The 19745-nt window shown below is 44.8% G+C and overlaps 1 protein-coding gene across 1 annotated transcript in view; it reads right to left on the bottom strand.

Moving 5' to 3' along the window:
* The window catches only part of LOC121161740 (RING finger protein 17-like), a 106774-nt gene extending 91075 nt beyond the window's left edge, over window positions 1-15699 (bottom strand). Inside the window, exons 1-3 of the mRNA XM_040988343.1 lie at window positions 15576-15699; window positions 11228-11322; window positions 1265-1356 (exon numbers count right to left, since the gene is read on the bottom strand). Coding sequence (XP_040844277.1) covers window positions 1265-1356; window positions 11228-11322; window positions 15576-15699 — 311 coding nt within the window. The remainder of the gene's footprint in view (window positions 1-1264; window positions 1357-11227; window positions 11323-15575) is intronic.
* Window positions 15700-19745: the final 4046 nt, after the last annotated feature.

The raw sequence follows: 19745 nt of genomic DNA, 5'->3' as shown, positions 1-19745 counted from the left end.
CTACAGTTTACAGATTTTTTTTTTTTAACTTCCGAGGGGTGGGAGGGAGGAAGATGGAGGGCGATGCAGGAGGGACAAAATGAAGGGTGATACTGCTTTTTCATTCAGTGGCTCATTTCCCAAACGGCCACAAACAGCCCAGTCCCAGCTGCCACCTGAGCTTCCTAAAGGTCTCTTACACAGGGGCTGGGATCCAAGCACTGTCAGCTTCCACTACTTTACCAAAACACATTATCTGGGAACTGGATCCGAAGTGGAGCAGCCAGGACTCGAACCAGCACCCACACGGGACACAGGTGTCACAGGCAGAACTTGAGGCTGCAATGGCGCAGTGCTGGCCCCAGAATTTTGTATCTTAACTGCACAGACAGTAAAGAACTATAGAGCAAAGAACAGTCTGGAAGTGGTAAGGAGGTGAGCAGAATAAGAGAATTAAATAAGCTGGTGGACATGAAAGGCTCAGAAGTCAGAATCTGGCAAAAGGTAAATGAGGGCAATATGAAGAACTGGGGGTGAGTCGCAGCTATTGCCACCATTTACAAGATCAAAGTATCACGTGAAGTTGCTCTTTAAAGATATCCTATATTTTTATTTCCTTCACAGTTTACAATATAGTAAATGTTTTCAATGGTTAAAAATTATATGTCAAAATTATACAGAATATACTTACCTTCTAAAGAGGGTTACAGCGAATTCATGTTAATCAAATTTCTCCTTTATCAGTTAAAAAGCATACAAACTTCACTCTTCTTCCCTCCCATGACCCATCTTACTGCCAACTCTAAATGCAGACTTTAGACTGAGATACTGCTTTAGAAAACTTATAGAAGATGTAAAAATACTATGGTTCTGCTTCCAACGAATTTTTATTTACTGCATTTTTATTCTGTGTCCACAAAGGGACACAGAGAAGAATAAAATACGCTCTTCAAAGGACTCACGGACATACAAAGAAGTGAACTAATAGTGCTTATCTCTAGTTTGATATTAAAATAAAATCCTCTAGTTGAAAAGAGCTTTTATTACAAGTATGTACTTGTGTCAAGCCTCACTGAAGAATGGAAAAATGAATAAGAGAATCCTCACCTATAAATCACTTCTGGAACCACTTTCTTTTTAGACAAGAGTTCAACACAGCACTTAGCATATGATAAACAATAGATTATAAACAAGGATGTAAAAATGAGATTTTATCAATAATTTAAAAATTATTTCAGAATACACTGTATTTAACACACTAAATATATATACATATAGAACATACATTTTAGGTTGCAACTTTCCTATAAAGGAGTCTTCTTTAATATATTCATCCACTGAGTAGTGTCCTTGTTTCATAATTACAGGTGAAGCAACCTTAGGGCAAAATGAGATTGTGAAAAGGCAGAAAGTCATTCAATAAATTCCATCTATTCAGAAAACAAACAACCATTTAAGTTGGCAGATAAAGTTGATAATTCACTTAAGGATCCTGAAATACCTTTAAACCAAGGGAGAACTATGTAAATGTAACACTTTTATACTTTTTAGCTTTTCTGGAAAAATAACTAAATCCGGCAACTATTGAAAAGACATTAGGCAAACTAAAATATGTAATTCTATAATTCTAAAAGAATAGTTGCAACAATGCTTCAAAATCAATTTCAAATATTTTGCAACATTCAAAACTGTAAATACATAGCAAAAATTTAACAAGAGAGATTTTATAAACTTAGAGAAAACCAAGAATTTATTAGCGGTCATAAAAATAAGACCTGAATAAATGAGGCATGATTCCAGTTTCCTGGAGGCAAGAGACGTGAAACTCATCTAGCATCAAATGAACGTGATTATGAGGCCCATGTGGGAAAACACACTGTACAACAACAACAGTCAGCATGATTCAGACTCACCCCATCGGAAGCAGCGGAGTGCATCAGCGGACAAGGCAGCCATTCCCAGGCCAGGAACACCTGGCTTTGCGACCGACTATGGAACACCAAGTCCCAGGGGGAAAGCCACAGCACTCTCTACCCTCTGTGCCTCCCTCCAGTTAGAACTGACAGGACAAAGCATCCTTGGCCACTGCTATCTTTTCTTCTTATTGTCCTTGTAAATAATGGACGAAAGTGTACCAAGACTCTGTGTTAATGTCTTCTTTTATTTGTTAGTTTTGCTACTATAAAAAAAAAAAAAAACTATTCTAAGAACTGCTAGCTTCACTTAAGTGTGTATTCCTCAAGTGTGTCATCCTGAAAGTGTGGACGATGGCCACGGTGTAGATTAATAAAATCGTTTCTCTGCTAAGCATCTTCTCATTGTTTATCCAGTTAATCCTGACACCCAACAGACTGTCATAAAGCTCTGTAATTAAAACATTATCATTTTGATACAGCAAATCGCTGGAACAAAGCATGAGGCAGATCCACCTGTCTGTGGGAACTTAATATAAAATACAAGTGACACATTAGAAGAGGGATTTTTTAAAAAAGATTTTATTTTTATTGTAAAGTTATATATACAGAGAGGAGGAGAAGCAGAGAGGAAGCTCTTCCATCTGATGACTCACTCCCCAAGTGACTGGAACAGTTGGAGTTGAGCCAATCCGAAGCCAGGAACCAGGAGCCTCTCCTAGGTCTCCCACACGCATGCAGAGTCCCAAGACTTGGGGCTGTCCTCGACTGCTTTCCCAGGCCACAAGCACGGAGCTAAATGGGAAGCAGGGCCACTAGGATTAGAACCATTGCTCATACGGGATCCCGGCATGCATGCAAGGTGAGGACTTCAGCTGCAAGGCTATCACATTGGGTCCAAGAAGGATTATTTAACAAATGCTGTGAAAAGTCAGCCAACCCTTCTGAAAACCAGTTATATATTCATTTTATAAGATATTATAAAATATTACATATGCCTTTAAATTACATATAAAATTTGAGAAGAAAATCTGCTGCCTCATAAAGAAAACTGAGAAGCTATGAAAGAAAACGATTACTTAAAAAAAAAAAAAAACAGAATGCAGTGAGGATGGTGCCATGGCTCAACAGGCTGATTCTCCACCCTATGGTGCCAGAATCCCTTATGGACACCAGTTCGGGTCCCCACTGCTCCACTTCCCACCCAGCTCCTTGCTTATGGAGGAGGACCTAAGTCCTTGGGCCCTGGATCCACGTGGGAGACTAAGCAGCTGCTCCTGGCTCCAGCTCCAAATCAGCTCAGCGTTGGCCATTGCAGCCATTTGGAGAGTGAACCAGTGGGTGGCAGACCTCTCTCTCCTGGTCTCTGTAAACCTGCCTTTCCAACAAAAACAAATCTTTTAAAAAGGGATACATTTCCTTAACTTTCTGGGAATTCATGATTTGCGTACTGAACTTCTTTAAACTTGTCCCTGAGTGAAAAAAGCATGGTCTCCTGCACCATTATTTGTTTTTGTTTTGCCCTCCTGGAGCAGGCTAAGGAGCACAACACCACACAGTCCTAGAGAATTTATATCTAACTTGAAACAAGCAGTCTTAGGAGAGTGCCTTGGTGCAGAAGAATCTCTGCCCTAACACGAAGCAGTTCCCAGTTAATGTGACACTCCTAAAGGGAAGCTTTGTTACAGAACAGAACCTGATTCGCGACTTAAGTACACACTGGAGGGATAATGCCTCTTATTTTAATAACGTTTACATAGTTGAGAGGGGTGTATGCTTCTGATTAGGGTGGGGAAGGTCAGGTATGGAGGAAGGTGGGTGGGACGAATGTTTCTGTTTTTTTTTTTTCTTGTGTCCACAGGGAGCAAGGCACTCCAGGCTGTCGAACCACATCAGCACCTGGGGATGAGGGAAAGTCCTTGGCTGATGCTTTAGAGACCCCAGTGTGGGAAAGAATGCTCTGAGGGTGTTGCTTGAGTAGACCCAGGAACATATTGCAAAGCTTGGCTCAGAGAATCCAGGCCCTACTGGCCTGGATGAGCTGGCCATCACGTTCTCCGCATCCATCCAGGTATGCTGTCCGGGATTAGCAACTGAGGCGGCCTGGTCCCAATATCCAAGATCGGATCACGTATTCTGTGATGTTCCCTGTGGCCAGGATCTGAGATTAGTGGTCCAGTCAGGCAGTCCTCCAAGACACTTCACCTGATGACCTCAGACTTGACTCCTGTGTGTGCCAGCCACTGCCGGACCAAGTTCAGCCTAGTACCCTGGCAGCCACTGTACAACCAGGTGGATGAAGCTGCTTGGTCATTTCTGACCCAGTCCCACATCTATGCAAACTGACAGGTGCTACAGGCCAGCCAGCCCACCACAAACCTGGTCCTCACGCATACCAGCGGGTATTGCTGCCTAACCTGGCCGATCCCAAACAACCCCCACCGGACCCATCCTCAGCCCAGTTTTTGTGCATGCCAGCCTCTGTTGCAGCCTAACCTGGCCCAGCCCACACCCCAGCCTGCCGTTGTGTACATTCAGGGGTGCTGTGGCTTGACTCAGCCCAACCCAGCCCTCACGTATTCTGACATTTGCTGCTTTGTCAGGATGGTCTGCCCTAAGCCCTGGATCTTGTGCTCACCAGTGATACATGCAGCCCAGCAGCGGAGTGCCCAGAGTTTCCCTGCCAGGCATTTTCCTAGCCCCTGATCTTGTGCCTGCCAGGGGGTACTGCAATACAGTCTGATGTGACTTACAACCAGTCCCAGGAATTGTCAGCTGGTCCTGAGAACAAACAGACTCACACCCAATCAGGCCTGGCTTAAACCCTGTCCTGGCTCTCACTCATGCCAGCATGTGCTGTGTGGGCTGAACCTGGTCCAGACCACCCCAGATCTGGCTCACACGTGTGTCAATGGATGCTGCAACCCAGCTTGGTCTAGCCTGCTCCCAGCCCTGACTTTCACGCTTACCAGCAAGAGCTGTGTCTAGCAGGGTAGTTCCCAAAGTTCCCCTCCCAGGCCTGCTCCCAGCCTTGCAGCTGCCGCTATCCAGAATGACACAGCCATCCTCCAGTCTTGGCACTCACCAGAGGATACTGTGGCCTACCCCAACAAGCCATACCCATACTGGCTCTCACCAATGGGTGCTACAGGCTAGCCCATCCTGGCCCAACCCAAGACCTGGCTCTTGAGTGGCCAGGCAGGAGCCATGACCTAGCCTGGCCCGGCCCATACCTACTTTGGCTCCTTGTGAGAAGCTGCAGGTGCTAGAGGCCAACCCACTTTGGCCTGCCTGCAGACACAGCCCAGGTACATGGTAAGGGTGCTACAACCTTGCTTCACTGCTCCACCCAAGGCCCTGGCTCTTACATTCAATGAGGGGAGCTGCAGTCAAGCAGGGTAGTTCCCAGAGTTCCCCTACCAGGTCTAATCTGAGCCTGACATTTGCATGTGTTGACAAGTGCTCTGACCAAGCCTGGCACTGCTCACCCAGTCTCAGTTCTCACTGGTGGGCATTGCAGCCCAGTGCAGTCAGGCATGACCCATACCCTGTAATGGCTCTCATGTGTGCCAGCACTGCTAAAGCCTGGCTCAGCCCAGCCTGTTCCCCAGACCCACCTGGTCCACACAAATGCTGACAAGTGCTGCAGACTTGCTTGACCTGGCCTGACTCTAGCCCCAGTTCCCATGCTCCCCAGAACACTAGTTGGGGAGTTCCCCAAGTTCCTTCACCAGGCTTGTTCTGGGCCTGGTTTCACGGAGGCTGGTGGGTACAACAGCCCTGCTTGGTATGGTTTATCCTCCATCTTGGTCTTTGCATTTGCCAGCTGGTGTTGCAGCCTGGCCTGGCCTCCTCCCAGCGCCAGCCCTGACGATTGTCAGTGAGTTTTGTGGTCAGGCTGGCTCAGCCTGCTACCACCCCCAGTTCTTCATGTAAACTGACAGGTGCTGCAGTCTCACAGAGGTAAGCCCACAATTCCCTAAGAATCTGCCCCAGATCTGATTCTCTCACAGTCCAGCCTGACATGCTCCACTCCTTGGTACAACACTCATGGGTGTGTACTTCAGCCTCGTCAGGCCAGGCATGCCCCCGGCCCCAGGTTTGCGTGCTCCTGTGGGTGATGAGCGAGGTTATTTAGCCCAGACCAGGTCTCCCAGGTCTTTTATGTCTCTCCACTTGCCCTGATCCAGACATGCCTCTAGTTTCTTCCCTCTAAACCACTAAAAAACAAACAAACAAACAACAACAAAACAAAACCAAAAAAGGAGCAACTACGCTGACGTACTGGTACATTAACACAAATGTGGCATTAACCAGGCCCAGAGTGCCCACCAGCTGCTGCCTGCTGTTCTCTCAGCAGAGTAACGTTTGTCTAGGTACAAGGCAATTTATGCAATTGCTTACAGCTGGGAAAGCACAGCACCCTTTTCAAGTAAAAATTCTAAACGCCTTTCAGTCCTGCAATTACTTTAGGTAAGGGAACTAGATTTGTATTGTTTCTTTGCAGGGATAAGTGTTGCTATGTGAAGCATTTGGAAAGCAAGTATGGGAAAGCACATTATGGGGAAAAATAAGCAGGACAAATCCAAAGCCAATTATGGGAAAACATTCTGACTTCTTCAATAAGCGTGCAAGAATTAAGGACATTACAAAAAGTTTGTTATGATGTTATAATTTTTAGCTCATTTACATAAGGGTGAGTAGTTTGAGAATAATTTCATTAAATGATCAATGTAATGGCCACTGAATACCTGATTTTAGGGAAACCACTCTCATTGATTCTTTACGGAACATTCCCGAAGTGAGCCAAAAAAGGTGAGAAAAGTGGTATCTTGGTGTAAGTATGCAAGATGAAGGTGAAAAATTTTACGAGTGGGAAAGCTCAAAACAGGTGCAATGATTATTCAAGCCGACTGACGGAATGAAGCGACAGGAAGGTAAAAGACGACTGGTGCAGAATGAATTCAGACAAAACAGGTGACAGACACCCAAGGAACGTGGTCAACTCAAACATCCATCTCGTGAGTTCTCCAATGTGTAATTAATCTAACTCAGACACTGAGAGCTTAATTCAATTCACGAAAATAAAAATTAAAAATTGATACATGTAGAGAAGGATCAACTTCTCCGTGGATAAATTTAACAAAAATCTAAGGTCAAAGTCTGAGAGAAAATAGTCTCACAGGACGACGGGTTAACTGTCCTGTGAATATTAATTGTTCTTTTCTTACACAAAGTCTTCTTATATTAGAAAAATTTTTAAAAAATACTTCAAAAAGAAAACAGACAAAGTTTGTGAAAAGACCTTAATATACTCAAAATGTGAGTATGAGGAGTTGCTCAATTTTTCTGTTGGGGCAGGAAGAGCAATTCAAAACGCTTCTCATCCATCAAACTGGCAAACATTAAAACAATCAGGACAGATGTAAACACGGATGGAGGGGGAGGAGGTGGGCTGAGCCAGAAATTACAGAACGTCCTGATGGGGTTTTTTGGTAGCACAGGTTTAGCAAATTGCACAAAAATGAAATGGAAAGATCTAAAAATCACCTAAATGATTCTCAGAAAAGGGTGAGGAAAAATACAGCACTTGATGTATGGTATATTATGCAATTTTAAAGGCAATATCGAAGACTTACGAAGATAGGTAAATATTGCTTACAGAAACAAAGCAGACTGCTAAAACTTTTCATTTTTGTAAATGCATATCTATTTTTCAGGAAAAGGTGTTGTTTCAAGGTTTTAACCATGTCTCATCAGTTTAGGGAAAAAGTATGACAAATTTTGACATATCATACTGGGTCAAATGTTATTTTTAAGATTTTTTTTTTTTATTGGAAAGTCAGATATACAGAGAGGAGAGACAGAGAGGAAGATCCTCCATCTGCTGATTTACAACCCAAGTGGTCACAACGGCCAGAGCTGTGCCAATTTGAAGTCAGGAGTTTGGCGCCTCTTTTGGGTCTCCCACGTGGGTGCAGGGTCCCAGGGTTTTGGGCCATTCTCGAATGCTTCCCCAGACCACATGCGGACCAGCACCCATATGGGATCCTGGTGCGTGCAAGGCCACTAGGCTACTGCACCAGGCCCTCAAATGGCATTTTTTAAGGATAACTGCTTTGTTAACTCCCCTTAACTCATTAATTAAGAAGTCTGATGTTGCTACTGGCAGATTTGTTACAGGACCTTTCTTCCAGAGAGTTCAAGAAAAATAATACAACTGATTTTAAAGACTTCAGTTAAAACCAAATGTTTCAACAACACATTATGATAGGTTTCTCCCATTCTCCATTGCTTGTCATTTATATTTCATTGACAGGGGAGGCTTTTTGTTGCTTATAAATGGGAAAAATGTGGTCTAATTTAGTAAGCTTTGCTGCTGGTTTCTGACATCAGTGCTTTGTTTAACAAAGCTTTCTTATCCAGGATTACAGAATTGTTTGTACTTTTTTTTTCTAGTTTGCATTTTATAGTGGTTACATATGAACATTTCCAGCCAATTGAGATTTTAGTGCATCTTAGTTATCCACTTGCTTGATGGGTTACCCTTTCTTCATAGCTCAATAAATGTTGTACTCGAGTCCAAACAGCAACAAGGCGTCATTATTTCTGGAATAATAGTAAGGGTGATCCTATTTTTTGAATGCTATTTTGCTGGGCAAACTTACAACATGATTTTTAACCAACACTATCAACCAAAAGCAGAGATACCACACAACCAGGAAAAATGAAGACTAACTCAGAAACAAGAATAAAAGGCTGGCTAGTAGTACAGAGGAGAATCACTGTAAGCTAATGTAAATATATTTAGATCTTACTTTTTCGAGCACATATATCAAAAGTAATAAACCATATCCCCTTAAAATTCTATACATTCAAACTTCACTAATTTAAAGCTAGATCCTTCTATTTTCTCTTCCTTCTTTCACATAAGCTTTGAAAAGAGTGATAACCATTTCAGGGAGATTTCTGCAAGTATTTCCTTCAATAGGAACAGCATCTGAAAAAAATCTGAATGTAGTTTTTAGTTACCGACAGTTAACCAGGTTAGTGTGGTGGGGAACAGTGTATCAGCCAGATCACATAGTTCCCAAAGCAAGCGTTAGAGCAGCATTAGTCGAAATGATACAAAACACATCTATCATACCCCTAAAATCCAAACCAGCCCTGTAGGCATTCCCCAAACCGTAAACAATGATTTAAGCCTACCAAGCATGGCATCACTTGCCTCTAAAAGGCAGAAGGTACTATTAAAACCCTCGTGTTTTCTGTGCATCAATGTGAGACATGGACAGCACCGGGCCCAGCTACCTGCTCCTTTTCTCTTCCTTCCCTTTTCCTTCATTCACCCCCAGACCACATGTGGCAGGAATCCATCACCACCACCACAGGAGGGGGCTCCCCACAAGGGCATCACTTGTAAAGTACAAAATTCTGAAATAAGGCAGCTTTTAATAAGTATACCTTTGCTAGAAGTAAAACTTTCGTAATTTACAAAACATACATATGTTTATCACCTTTAAACTGAAACCAGTTAATCACACAGAAATAATGAAGGATATGGTAATGGCCTGGAGGCTTGGAGAGGACTTCTACCTCATTTAAATTTGCTTCTCACAGCCTTATAAATTCCACGTCCCAAGTGAGGACAGGCAGGCAAGAACAGAGCCGGTCGGTGCTATGCCTACCAACCGTCTGCCCACTGTGACAATCAGTGGACATAAAGACTCCCCATTTGCTCTCTCCAGAAGGAGTGAAAAATTTTACACATTGAAATAATTTTCTGAGAACATATTACAAAAACCTGGATGGGTAATAATTGAGAAGGATGCCCAGTAGATTTTTTAAATCCTTAATTTGCTCTCTTTCATATCAGTTGGTAGATTTTGGTCCTAGTTTAATTGTCCTATTTTTAGGTGCTTCTATGCTGGGGTCCATGCAGTAGGTGTGAATAACATGAAGGTGTGAAGAGAACAGCTCCCCTGCTTGGCGGGGCCTGGGGGAGCTTCCAGCTGTTTGGCAGGGCCCAGCGGATTTCTCTCTGACCACTTTGACGCAGTCTCAGCCCGTCTGCATGGTCACTCAAGCACCCCACTAACAATTCTGTAATCTATTGAGGCACTGTTTGCCCCTGTGAGATAGCTTTTGCAACCAACATGAGCTTGAGAGCTAACATTATTGATAATGTCTTGGTGGGTGGGCCTTTAACTGCGCACAGGAGTACAATTAAGCCCATGTTGTTTCTGGACACCTTATTGTGTGCCTAACCATTGCCATGAAATCTGGCCCAGGCATTTAGCATGCTTTCTGGGAAATGACCTGATAAGAATTTTACAAACTAATGGAAGTGATGGGAGTATGGGCTGAAACTGCTATGACAAAAAATATAGCTACTGGGACCATAAAGGTTATCCTGTTACTGAGACCCTAAAGGCTGAGTCTAATGGCCAACTAATGTCAATGACCCCAATCCCCTTAAACCAAGGCCCCAGACCTTTTAACCCATACATAATTCAAGGTAGGGGTCTGGTTGTCACAGGCGGCGACAAGGTTGGAGCCCAGACTTGAGGAGAGCAGGTGGGGACTGGCAAGCCGAGATACACAAGGAATGTGTAATCCTCCCTCATTCATATCAAGAAGTTGTAAATTGTGCTTCCCGCCCCCCCCCCCCCATGAAGCTATGTCAAACTGCCCCTAAAGGAAACTTTGTAATTGTACTGCTTGGGGCCACATGGATGCAACACCATGATGTGAAAGGTCTGTGCCAGAGCTTGTGACGGCTTCTGCATAAATAAAGCAGAGAGCTTTCTCGCATTGTCCATAATGACCTTGGAATTGTAGTGGTCCGTCTCTCTTCCTTCTATGCCTATTTCACGCGCCCTTCTTGAGCTCCGAACTCAACTGGAGCTGGACTCCGGCACTTCTAATACTAATTTTAGCAACCATTTGACTGCTCAGCCTTTTTGATAGCGTGACATATTTACAAATTTGATGACATATAAAGGTTGAGGGACAGGAGGAGTTCAAAATTTTCTTGCAAGGTGTTGGTATGAGTAAGGAGTGTAATGTTTAGAAAGGAATATATATTAAACATAAAATTCCAATCTCAGTTTCCACAGTCAGAATATGTAAGTTTAAACATGTAGGATTTTAATCTTTATTCTCAATATTTTGAGCAGTTGTGAAACGGATGGGGCAAGTATTTTTTTTTTTCCTTCCAGCACTGAAAGTTGTTGGTTTCTAAGTGAAACTTGGCTCTTTGTCTCTAATAGATGAACAGACTTATTTTTAACATCATTCTATGAGGAGCTTAATCTGACAAATCATAAACTTACCTTACAATCGGGGCACATGAGTGTGCTGTGTTCTTCAGTTATTAACAAGCATAGTTCACAAAAAGTGTGACCACACTGAAGTTCATTGTGGCAACCTGTTGATGAAATTCCACTGTGAATTAAACTTCACACAATATGCAGAACTGACAGCAAAGAGAAAGTCTAAAGGCGGTTCTTTTATGCAGGAAGATACCCGGTTTAGCTAGAAATGAATGGCTTGGGGCTGGCATCCCTTATGAACGCTGGCTTAAGTTCTGATTGCTCCACTTCTGATCCAACTTAGGGCCTGGGGAAGCAGAGGAGGATTTTGTAAGTCCTTGGGCCCCTGCACCCACGTGGGAGACCAGGAAGAAGCTCCTGGCTCCCAGCTTCTGATCAGTGGAGCTCTGGCTGTTGCAGTTATTTGGGGAGAGACCCGGAGGAAGACCTCTCTCTCTTTCTCTGAGAAATCTGCCATTCAAATAAAAATAAATAAATCTGAAAAAACAAATGGTGTATGAGGCAAAATTCAGGAGAAACTAAACAGCACAGAAGAAGGGAGAAGGATAAAAAAGAAAATGAAGAAAAACCAGACAGAGCTACAGAATAATGCTTGCATTACCCAGATTTTGTGTCTATAATACTCGGAATTTACCATTTCTTACTTGTGGAGTATTCAGACACGTTTCATTTGTTCTTCGTACATACAGCAAGCAAGCAGGCTGACAATGCTATAATCCAACACAGTGTTAAGAAAATTCCTTGCTCATCTGAGTAACTAAATGGTGTAAGACTCCACCAGTTCCGTTGCCAAGCCCAATTTCTCTACTTAATCCTAATGACGTCTACCAGTGAAGGCTGAACAGACGTGGGCGAGACTGCTCTTTCACACTGACGTATTGCACTGAAGAGGACAAAAGCTAAGAAGCCATGTGCTAATACTGTCACACACACAACCCACTCACAGCCATTTTTACAGGAACGAGCATTTAACTTCACAGGTCAGATGCTGGCCGGCTACACTGGAGCATACGGGTTCCACGTCTGGCCCTGGCTCCTAATTTCCTGCTGGTGTAGACCTAGGGACGCAGCACTGACTGTTCACGTGATTAGGACCCTGCCACTCATACGAGGGTTAACTGTGGCCCTGGCTGCGGCAGCCATGTAGGGAGTACACCTCAAGAGGCGAGTGCTCCTTCTGCTCTGTCTCTCAATGAATAACAAAATTCCTTTGGGGCCCTGCGCAGTGGCCTAGCGGCTGAAGTCCTTGCCTTGAACACGCCGGGATCCCATATGAGCACTGGTTCTAATCCAGGAAGCCCCACTTCCCATCCAGCTCCCTGCTTGGCCTGGGAAGGCAGTGGAGGACGGCCCAAAGCCTTGGGATCCTACACTCGTGTGGGAGACCTGGAAGAGGCTCCTGGCTCTTGGTTTTGGACTGGCTCAGCTCTGGCCATTGCGGCTGCTTGGGGAGTGAACCAGTGGATGGAAGATCTTCCATTCTGTCTCTCCTCCTCTCTTTATATCTGATTTTGCAATACAGATAAATAAATCTTTAAAAAAACAAGCTGGTAGTGACCATTAGGAGTCTGGCTTAAAAAAAAAAAAGTCCTTTGAAAAGCTCATTTTCGCAACTTAGAATGGGAATCATAGAGCCTTAGTGGAAAGTCTAATTCAAAGGTTTAAGTGATTTAAGTAGAATCACAAGTTTAATATCAGTAACATATTTGTTTCAGCTTTTTTGAAAAAAATTCTTTACTTCAAAGGCAAACTGATAGGGAAAGAAGAAGATAAAAGATCTTCCATCTGCTGCTTCACTCTCTAATTACCTGCTACCGCCAGGACTGGGCCAGGCTGGAATCAGGAGCCAGGAACTGCTCCCTGGTTCTCCCTCGCGGATGGAAATGAGTGCATCCGCTCCTTGCCAGGTGTACAACAGGAAGCTGGACTGAAAGTGGTTCCAGGGGTGCTGATATGCCATCAGGGCAACTCAGGTGTAACAATGCCAACCCCAAAAGGTTAAAACACTTTTTTTTTTGGACAGCAGTGCATATTAAAACTCAGTTATCTTTTGCTACCAAAAAATTAGCATTCTAGTTCCATGAAGCTGTATTTTTTAAAGAAAAGACTACTTTTCAGTCGCCTGAAATATCTAAAACTTGCATATAACCATTATAAATTTCAAAGTCTTATTTAAACCCAGACATATTACAATCAAACTAAAACTTTTAACATAAAATGTATGGTACTGTGTATTTACACACACGTTCACACACATGCACACACACACACCTGTGGTGCATGACAAAGCACTTTCACATTTCTAAATGCATAACCACAATCTTTCCAACTATATTTCTAAGCACTGCAACACAAATGTACAGAAGCAACATTAAAATTTAAAAAAAAAATTACACTTGAAAGAGAACTTCTAACTGCTGGTTCACATTCCAAAGTTGCAATGACTGAGTCTGGGAACTCAATCCAGGTTTTACACATGGTGGCAGGATCCAACCACCTGAACCATCACTGCTGACTCCCAGGTTCTGCATTATCATGAAACTGGAGTCAAAAGCTGGAGCTGGGGGCCTGGCATGGTGGCCTAGTGGTTAAGTCCTCCCCTTGAATGTGCCAGGATTCCATATGGGCAAAGGTTCATTTCCTGGAAGCCCTGCTTCCCATCCAGCTCCCTGCTTGTGGCCTGGGAAAGCAGTCACAAGGACAGTCCAACGTCTTGGGTCCCTGTGCTTGAGTGGGAGGCCCAAAAGAGGCTCCAGGTTCCTGGTTTCGGATTGGCACAGCTCTGACCATTGTAGCCACTTGGGGAATGAATCAGCAGATGGAAGATCTTCCTCTTTGTCTCTCCTTCTCTCTGTATATCAGACTTTCCAATTAAAAGCAATCTTAAAAAGGCTGCAGCTGGGCATGAAACCTAGACACTGCATTTGGGAAGTGAGCATCTTCACCGCTAGGCTAAGTGCCCAGAACCACTCTTTTTAAAGCATTAGTGCTCTAGAATTTCCTGTTGTAATTCTTACTTAATTCAAATGGAGATTTTCTATGCAGCAGCAGCGATTAAAATCACAAGAATATGAATTCCACTGAAAGCATAACTTTCTGTACAAAGGTTCTGTTCTCAAGGAAGCTCATTCCAAAAGAACGGATAAAGTTCGACCGAACGGTTTTCACTTTGAAAATATACAGTCAACAGTTAAACCAATGGATTTTCAGTAGCTCCAAGAGCTGAGATTCAGCAACTGATTCCTAAAAAACAGCAGTGTAAGCTATTTTAAATCACATTAAAAATTTGTTTTGAACCTGAGTTCATTTGCATACATGAACAGGAGTGCAGTCTCTGTTCGTATATAGCCAGCAAAAAATGAACAAACAAGACCTTAAAAAAAAACACACAAAGCAACAAACAACACTTTTTAAAAAACTGTGCTTTAACTGAAATTCAGTCATTACCAAAAAAAACAAAAAACAAAAAATGCAAAGCCATTTTTGGGTTTTAATCCAGCAACTTTTCACGGGGGTCTACTAGATACTCCAGCAACAAAACCTACACCCGGACACAAGTTTCATTCCTTGTGGACCACAAGGAAATGTGCTAAATGTCTACATTTACTCTTTAATATCTGAGTATCAGAAAGGGGGAACAAATTCTGACAGTTCTTCCCCACCAGAGGTAACTACAGCTGACAATGCTGGCAGGGAGGATTTTGAATGATTTGAACACCAGCAAATCTGGGGATGGACAGGTGCTCAGGAGTGGGGTTCGTGAAGGCAGGGGGAAGGGCCTCCCGCCTCCACAGAGGGCCGAGGAGGGCCAGGCCGGCCACACTCCCAGCTGCCCCGTGTGGGCCTTGCTCCCGCTGACCCCAGCCAGCCTTGCCCTCGCTGCCCCGTTTGGCCATGCTTCCCACTGCCCCGGGCCGGCCTTGCTCCTGCTGCCCTGGGCCTTGCTCCTGCTGACCCCAGCCAGCCTTGCCCTCGCTGCCCCTGGCTGGCCACGCTCCCCACTGCCCTGGGCCTTGCTCCTGCTGCCCTGGGCCGGCCTTGCTCCCGCTGCCCCGGGCTGGCCACGCTCCCCACTGCCCCGGGCCGGCCTTGCTCCACCCCCATCCCCCCACCCCCGGCCGCCCCAGGCCGGCCTTGCTCCCCACTGCCACAGGCCGACCTTGCTCCTGCTGCCCCTAGCCTTGCTCCCACTGCCCCCGGCCAGCCTTGCTCCCGCTGCCCCAGGCCGACCTTGCTCCTGCTGCCCTGGGCCTTGCTCCCGCTGCCCTGCGCCGGCCTTGCTCCCCGCTGCCCTCCCCACCAAGCCGCCAACCTTGGCAGGACACACAGCACGTTTCAGGAGCCTCACCGTGAGCTACGCTTCTTCCACAGCATCTGCACTTAGTCTCCCCTGCATCCCAGGGCCGACTCTTCCTCCCTAACTGTGGGCAGGAGGTCACGGCTGGCCAAGCCTTCGAGGGCTCCGACGCCATCTTTGGCTTCTTGGCGAAGTGACGCTAGTGCACGTGCCACTCCCAGAGGCCCCGTATGACGGCAACCAATCATCTGAGGCCAGCGGCCGCAGAGAGCCAATCAGTGAGTCCGGAGAGTAGAGCCCGCCCTGACGTGGCTGGGGTGGCGCTGTTTTTCTAGAAGGCTGTGATGGGGTTGTGGAAGACCGTTTACTTGTCATCTTTATCCAGAGCGTCACCAGCTGACACTTTTGCTTAACTTAAACCCCAGTTCCATGGTTATAAAACTTAGATTGTGGGTGACTTCTCCAGTAGCAAACATTGGCTGGAAGCCCTAAACCTGTCTGCTAGGGACCTTAAAGGCTTTGGCAAACCGTGGTGGAGATGCACTGCAGCAGCTGCCACTGTGGCGAAATTGCATTTCCTCAAAAAATAGCAGGTGATGCTCATTACCGCATTACGAACGCTGAGCCTCACCAGGCTTTGTGCTGGGAGCGCCTGGTGATCGTAATTACTTATAAGCCGGCTTCTGTGTTACAAGCGGCCCCAACAGCGATTCTGCGCAAGCGCCTCCCGTGAAGTGCCAGGCACGTACAAGGCGCAGTGGCAGGGCACGAGGAAGACAGAAAGTGAATGGGATCTACAGTGATGTGAAGTCTTCCTGACAGAGACAGACCTTGAATCTTGGATGGGTCCTGTAGGAGTAAACAGGAAATGGCACATTTCAGGGAGAGAGAGAAAAAGAAGAGGCAGGCAGGAGAGACAGGTTTTTTTGATTGTATGTTGTTTTAAATTTAGTGATACACACTATTTAGAGTAGAAGCTTCCTTGAAGTTAGCTTTCTGGAGCAGTGTGTAGGAGAAGAGTCTTGAATGTTGGGCTAAGGGCTTTGAACTTTATTCTGGAAGTTGTAGAGTGCAAGGAGAAGTTCTGTGAGAGAGAAATGAAGTAATCTCGCAGTGAATCACAGGTGCACAGTGTGTGTGTGTGAGAGAGAGAGAGAGAGAGAGAGAGAGACAGACAGACAGACAGACAGAAAGACACTGTGTTTCACTGCGTAACCCCTCAGCTGCAGTGATGTCGAGCTGGGCTAGGTGAAAGCTAGGAGCCAGGAACTGTATTTCATTTTCCTGCATCGGTGGCAGAGGCCCAAATACATCGGCAGCCAGCTGGACTGGAAGCACAGCATCAGGGGCACCTGCATGGAATTGCGATGTGAGTTTTACAGCTGTGCCACAATCTCAGCTCCGCATCCTCGTTCTTGCATGACAGTTTAGTGAGATAGAATTCTGGAATGACACTTCTTCTCAGAGTTGGACTGTATTCTGACTCCCATTTGAGGGGGCGAACATTTAGCTTAGTACTTGAGATGCCTGTGTGTTTCGTCAGAATGTCTTGGGTTCGATTCCCGGCTCCGGCTCCTGACGCCAGTGTCTTGATAAGGCACCACCTGGGAGTCAGGTTGGATTCCTGCCCCTGTGTGGGAGAGCTACATTGAGTCTCTGACTCTTGGCTTTGACCCACCTCTCCCCAGCTGTTGTGGGTGTTGGGCGTTTACACCAGCAAGTGAGACAGCTCTTTTTTTTTTTTTTTTAAAGATTTTTATTATTTTTTTTATTGGAAAGGCAGATATACAGAGAGGAGAGACAGAGAGGAAGATCTTCCGTCTGATGATTCAATCCCCAAGTGAGCGCAACGGCCGATGCTATGCCGATCCGAAGCCAGGAGCCTCTTCCGGGTCTCCCACGCGGGTGCAGGGTCCCAAAGCTTTGGGCTGTCCTCGACTGCTTTCCCAGGCCACAGGCAGGGAGCTGGAAGGGAAGCGGGGCTGCCGGGATTAGAACCGGCGCCCATATGGGATCCCGGGCGTGCAAGGCGAGGACCTTAACCACTGCACCACTGCGCCGGGCCCAGCTCTGTCTTTTTGCCTGTCAGCATTTTCAAATAAGCGTTAAGAAAAAAAAATTTTTTTTATTGACATAGCTGTCATCCCTTATAGGGAAGTTGGCTTTCTTTGGCATTCTGTATGTTCATTATAATATTGAGGTATAAAAATTAATTTACCCCGCTTGGAATAGATTTCAATTCCTGGATTTAAGCATTATTGCTTGATTGCTATTGATGTCTTTGAACATGACCTCTTTATTACTTGCTTTATTACTGTGTTTTAGAACTCCTATTAATGGATAAATTGTATCTTTCTAGTCTACCCTTTCTTTTTTTTTCTTTTTTTAGATTTATGCATTTTTATTTGAGAGGCAGATTTTACAAAGAAGGAAGAGAGAGAGCGCAACATCTTCTGTCTGCTGATTCAATCCCCAAAGGACCACAAAGGTTAGCACTGAGCTGATCTGAAGCCAGGAGCCAGGAGCTACTTTCTCGTGTTTTAATCACAGTATCAGACACACCCGGAGTTTCCCACCAGAGAGCTGGGGAGCAGGAGCACTCTCCGTACCATCTTCTGAGCCACCAGCCAGTGCTCAGCTGTCCTCCTGGCAGACACACCCACCCGGGACCTTTGCCCTCTTAGAGAAGGATTGTTTAGTTGGTGAAAAATGCTTTTAAATGTCCCTCAATATTTTCGTAAGATTTTCACAAAAGATATTTTGAAAAAGACTTCTGTTACCTCTTTCACCATGTCTAGCAAATACATCCACACAGATAGTGGTTTTTAAAAATTTTTATTTACTTTAGAATTTTTTGTTATTTATTTTTAAAAATCTTTTGCTATTTATTTTTAACCATCTTTTTATTTATTTTTAAATTATTGTTATTATTATCATTTTTATGATACAGTTCCATAGGCCCTTGGATTTCCCTTGCCCCTTCTCCCCCCCATCGAGTTCCCCTATATCATTACTAAAGTATAGTTCTTCCTGCACAGTCATATGTCCATCATTGCGGGCATGGACAATGGCAGAGAGTTCAGCATCCTATTGTCATGTGGTAAACAGGTTCATTGGGAGTCCATCTTTAGTCTGGAAGTAGAGATGCATACTGCATTGTACCCTCACATCTGGGTATGGTAGTTTCCATTACACAGTTACTATACATCCCCGTAAATGAAAAGCTACAATACCAAATTAACAACAGGAGGAAAAATAGAAACTTACAATGACATGAAATTAAATAACGTGCTACTGAATGACTAATGTGTTGCTGAAGAAATGAAAAAGAAAGTCAAAAAGCTTCTTGCAGAAAATGATGCTACTGTGTGTATGATCTGAGTCAGTAAAGAATTCAATGAGAAAAAGTGTTTTGAAGAGATGAAATTAAATTTAAAAAATCAAAATTCATGAGATATAGTTTCTGCTGATCTTTGTTGGTGAAATAGGTCTTCTGTAGGCAATAAATAGATGGGTTTTGTTTTTAATCTAGTCTACTAATCTATGACATTTGCTAGATGAGTTTAATCCATTTCCATTCAGGGTTAATATGAATGGGTGGTAATTAGGTCCAGTCATTTTAGCAATGGGTTGTTCATTGATTTAGTCTTCTGCCACCGCCACCCAGCAGCGGCAACACTAAAAATGACAAGGCCCCCCTTGAAGGTCTGGAAAAAACTGGAACTGCAGCCGGACCCCTTATTGTCAAAAGTGGTCACGTTTAAATCCTTTTCTTCGCCGTGCCTATCCCCATTGGCCTTAGCTTTCCTCCCCGCCTCTTTGACCATCTTTACAACACCCTTCCTCCTGTTCTTCTTCCGGTACTTTCCCCGCCTCTTTTCCGCCACCCTTCTTCCCGCCCCCCAGTCTTTCTCATCCGTCTGTCTGTCCATCGTCTGTTGCAGTTGTCCTGTCGTTTCGTCGTCCGTCCGTCCATCCTTAGCTTTTACTGGCTACTTTTATATCGTTCTGCACCAATCACTCCCCCCGCCCTTGGGCCCACTTGATGCTATGTGATGGGCCAGCAATCGCAGTGGGCGCATTAGTGTATCCCTGTGACTTCCTGTTTACCTGCTGGCGAGACCAGCTCTGCCTTCTGGCCCTGGGCCAGCTGCCATCTTGCAATGGCCTTTCCCAATCCCAGGAGCGGCTTTAGCACCCAGCTCCCCACAGTCCTGTTAT

Source organism: Ochotona curzoniae, unplaced genomic scaffold (assembly GCF_017591425.1).
Source record: "Ochotona curzoniae isolate NIBS_2020 unplaced genomic scaffold, NIBS_Ocur_1.0 contig_4838, whole genome shotgun sequence".
In the NCBI taxonomy this organism is placed as follows: Eukaryota; Metazoa; Chordata; class Mammalia; order Lagomorpha; family Ochotonidae; genus Ochotona; species Ochotona curzoniae.
This window is presented reverse-complemented; position numbering and strand designations above follow the sequence as displayed.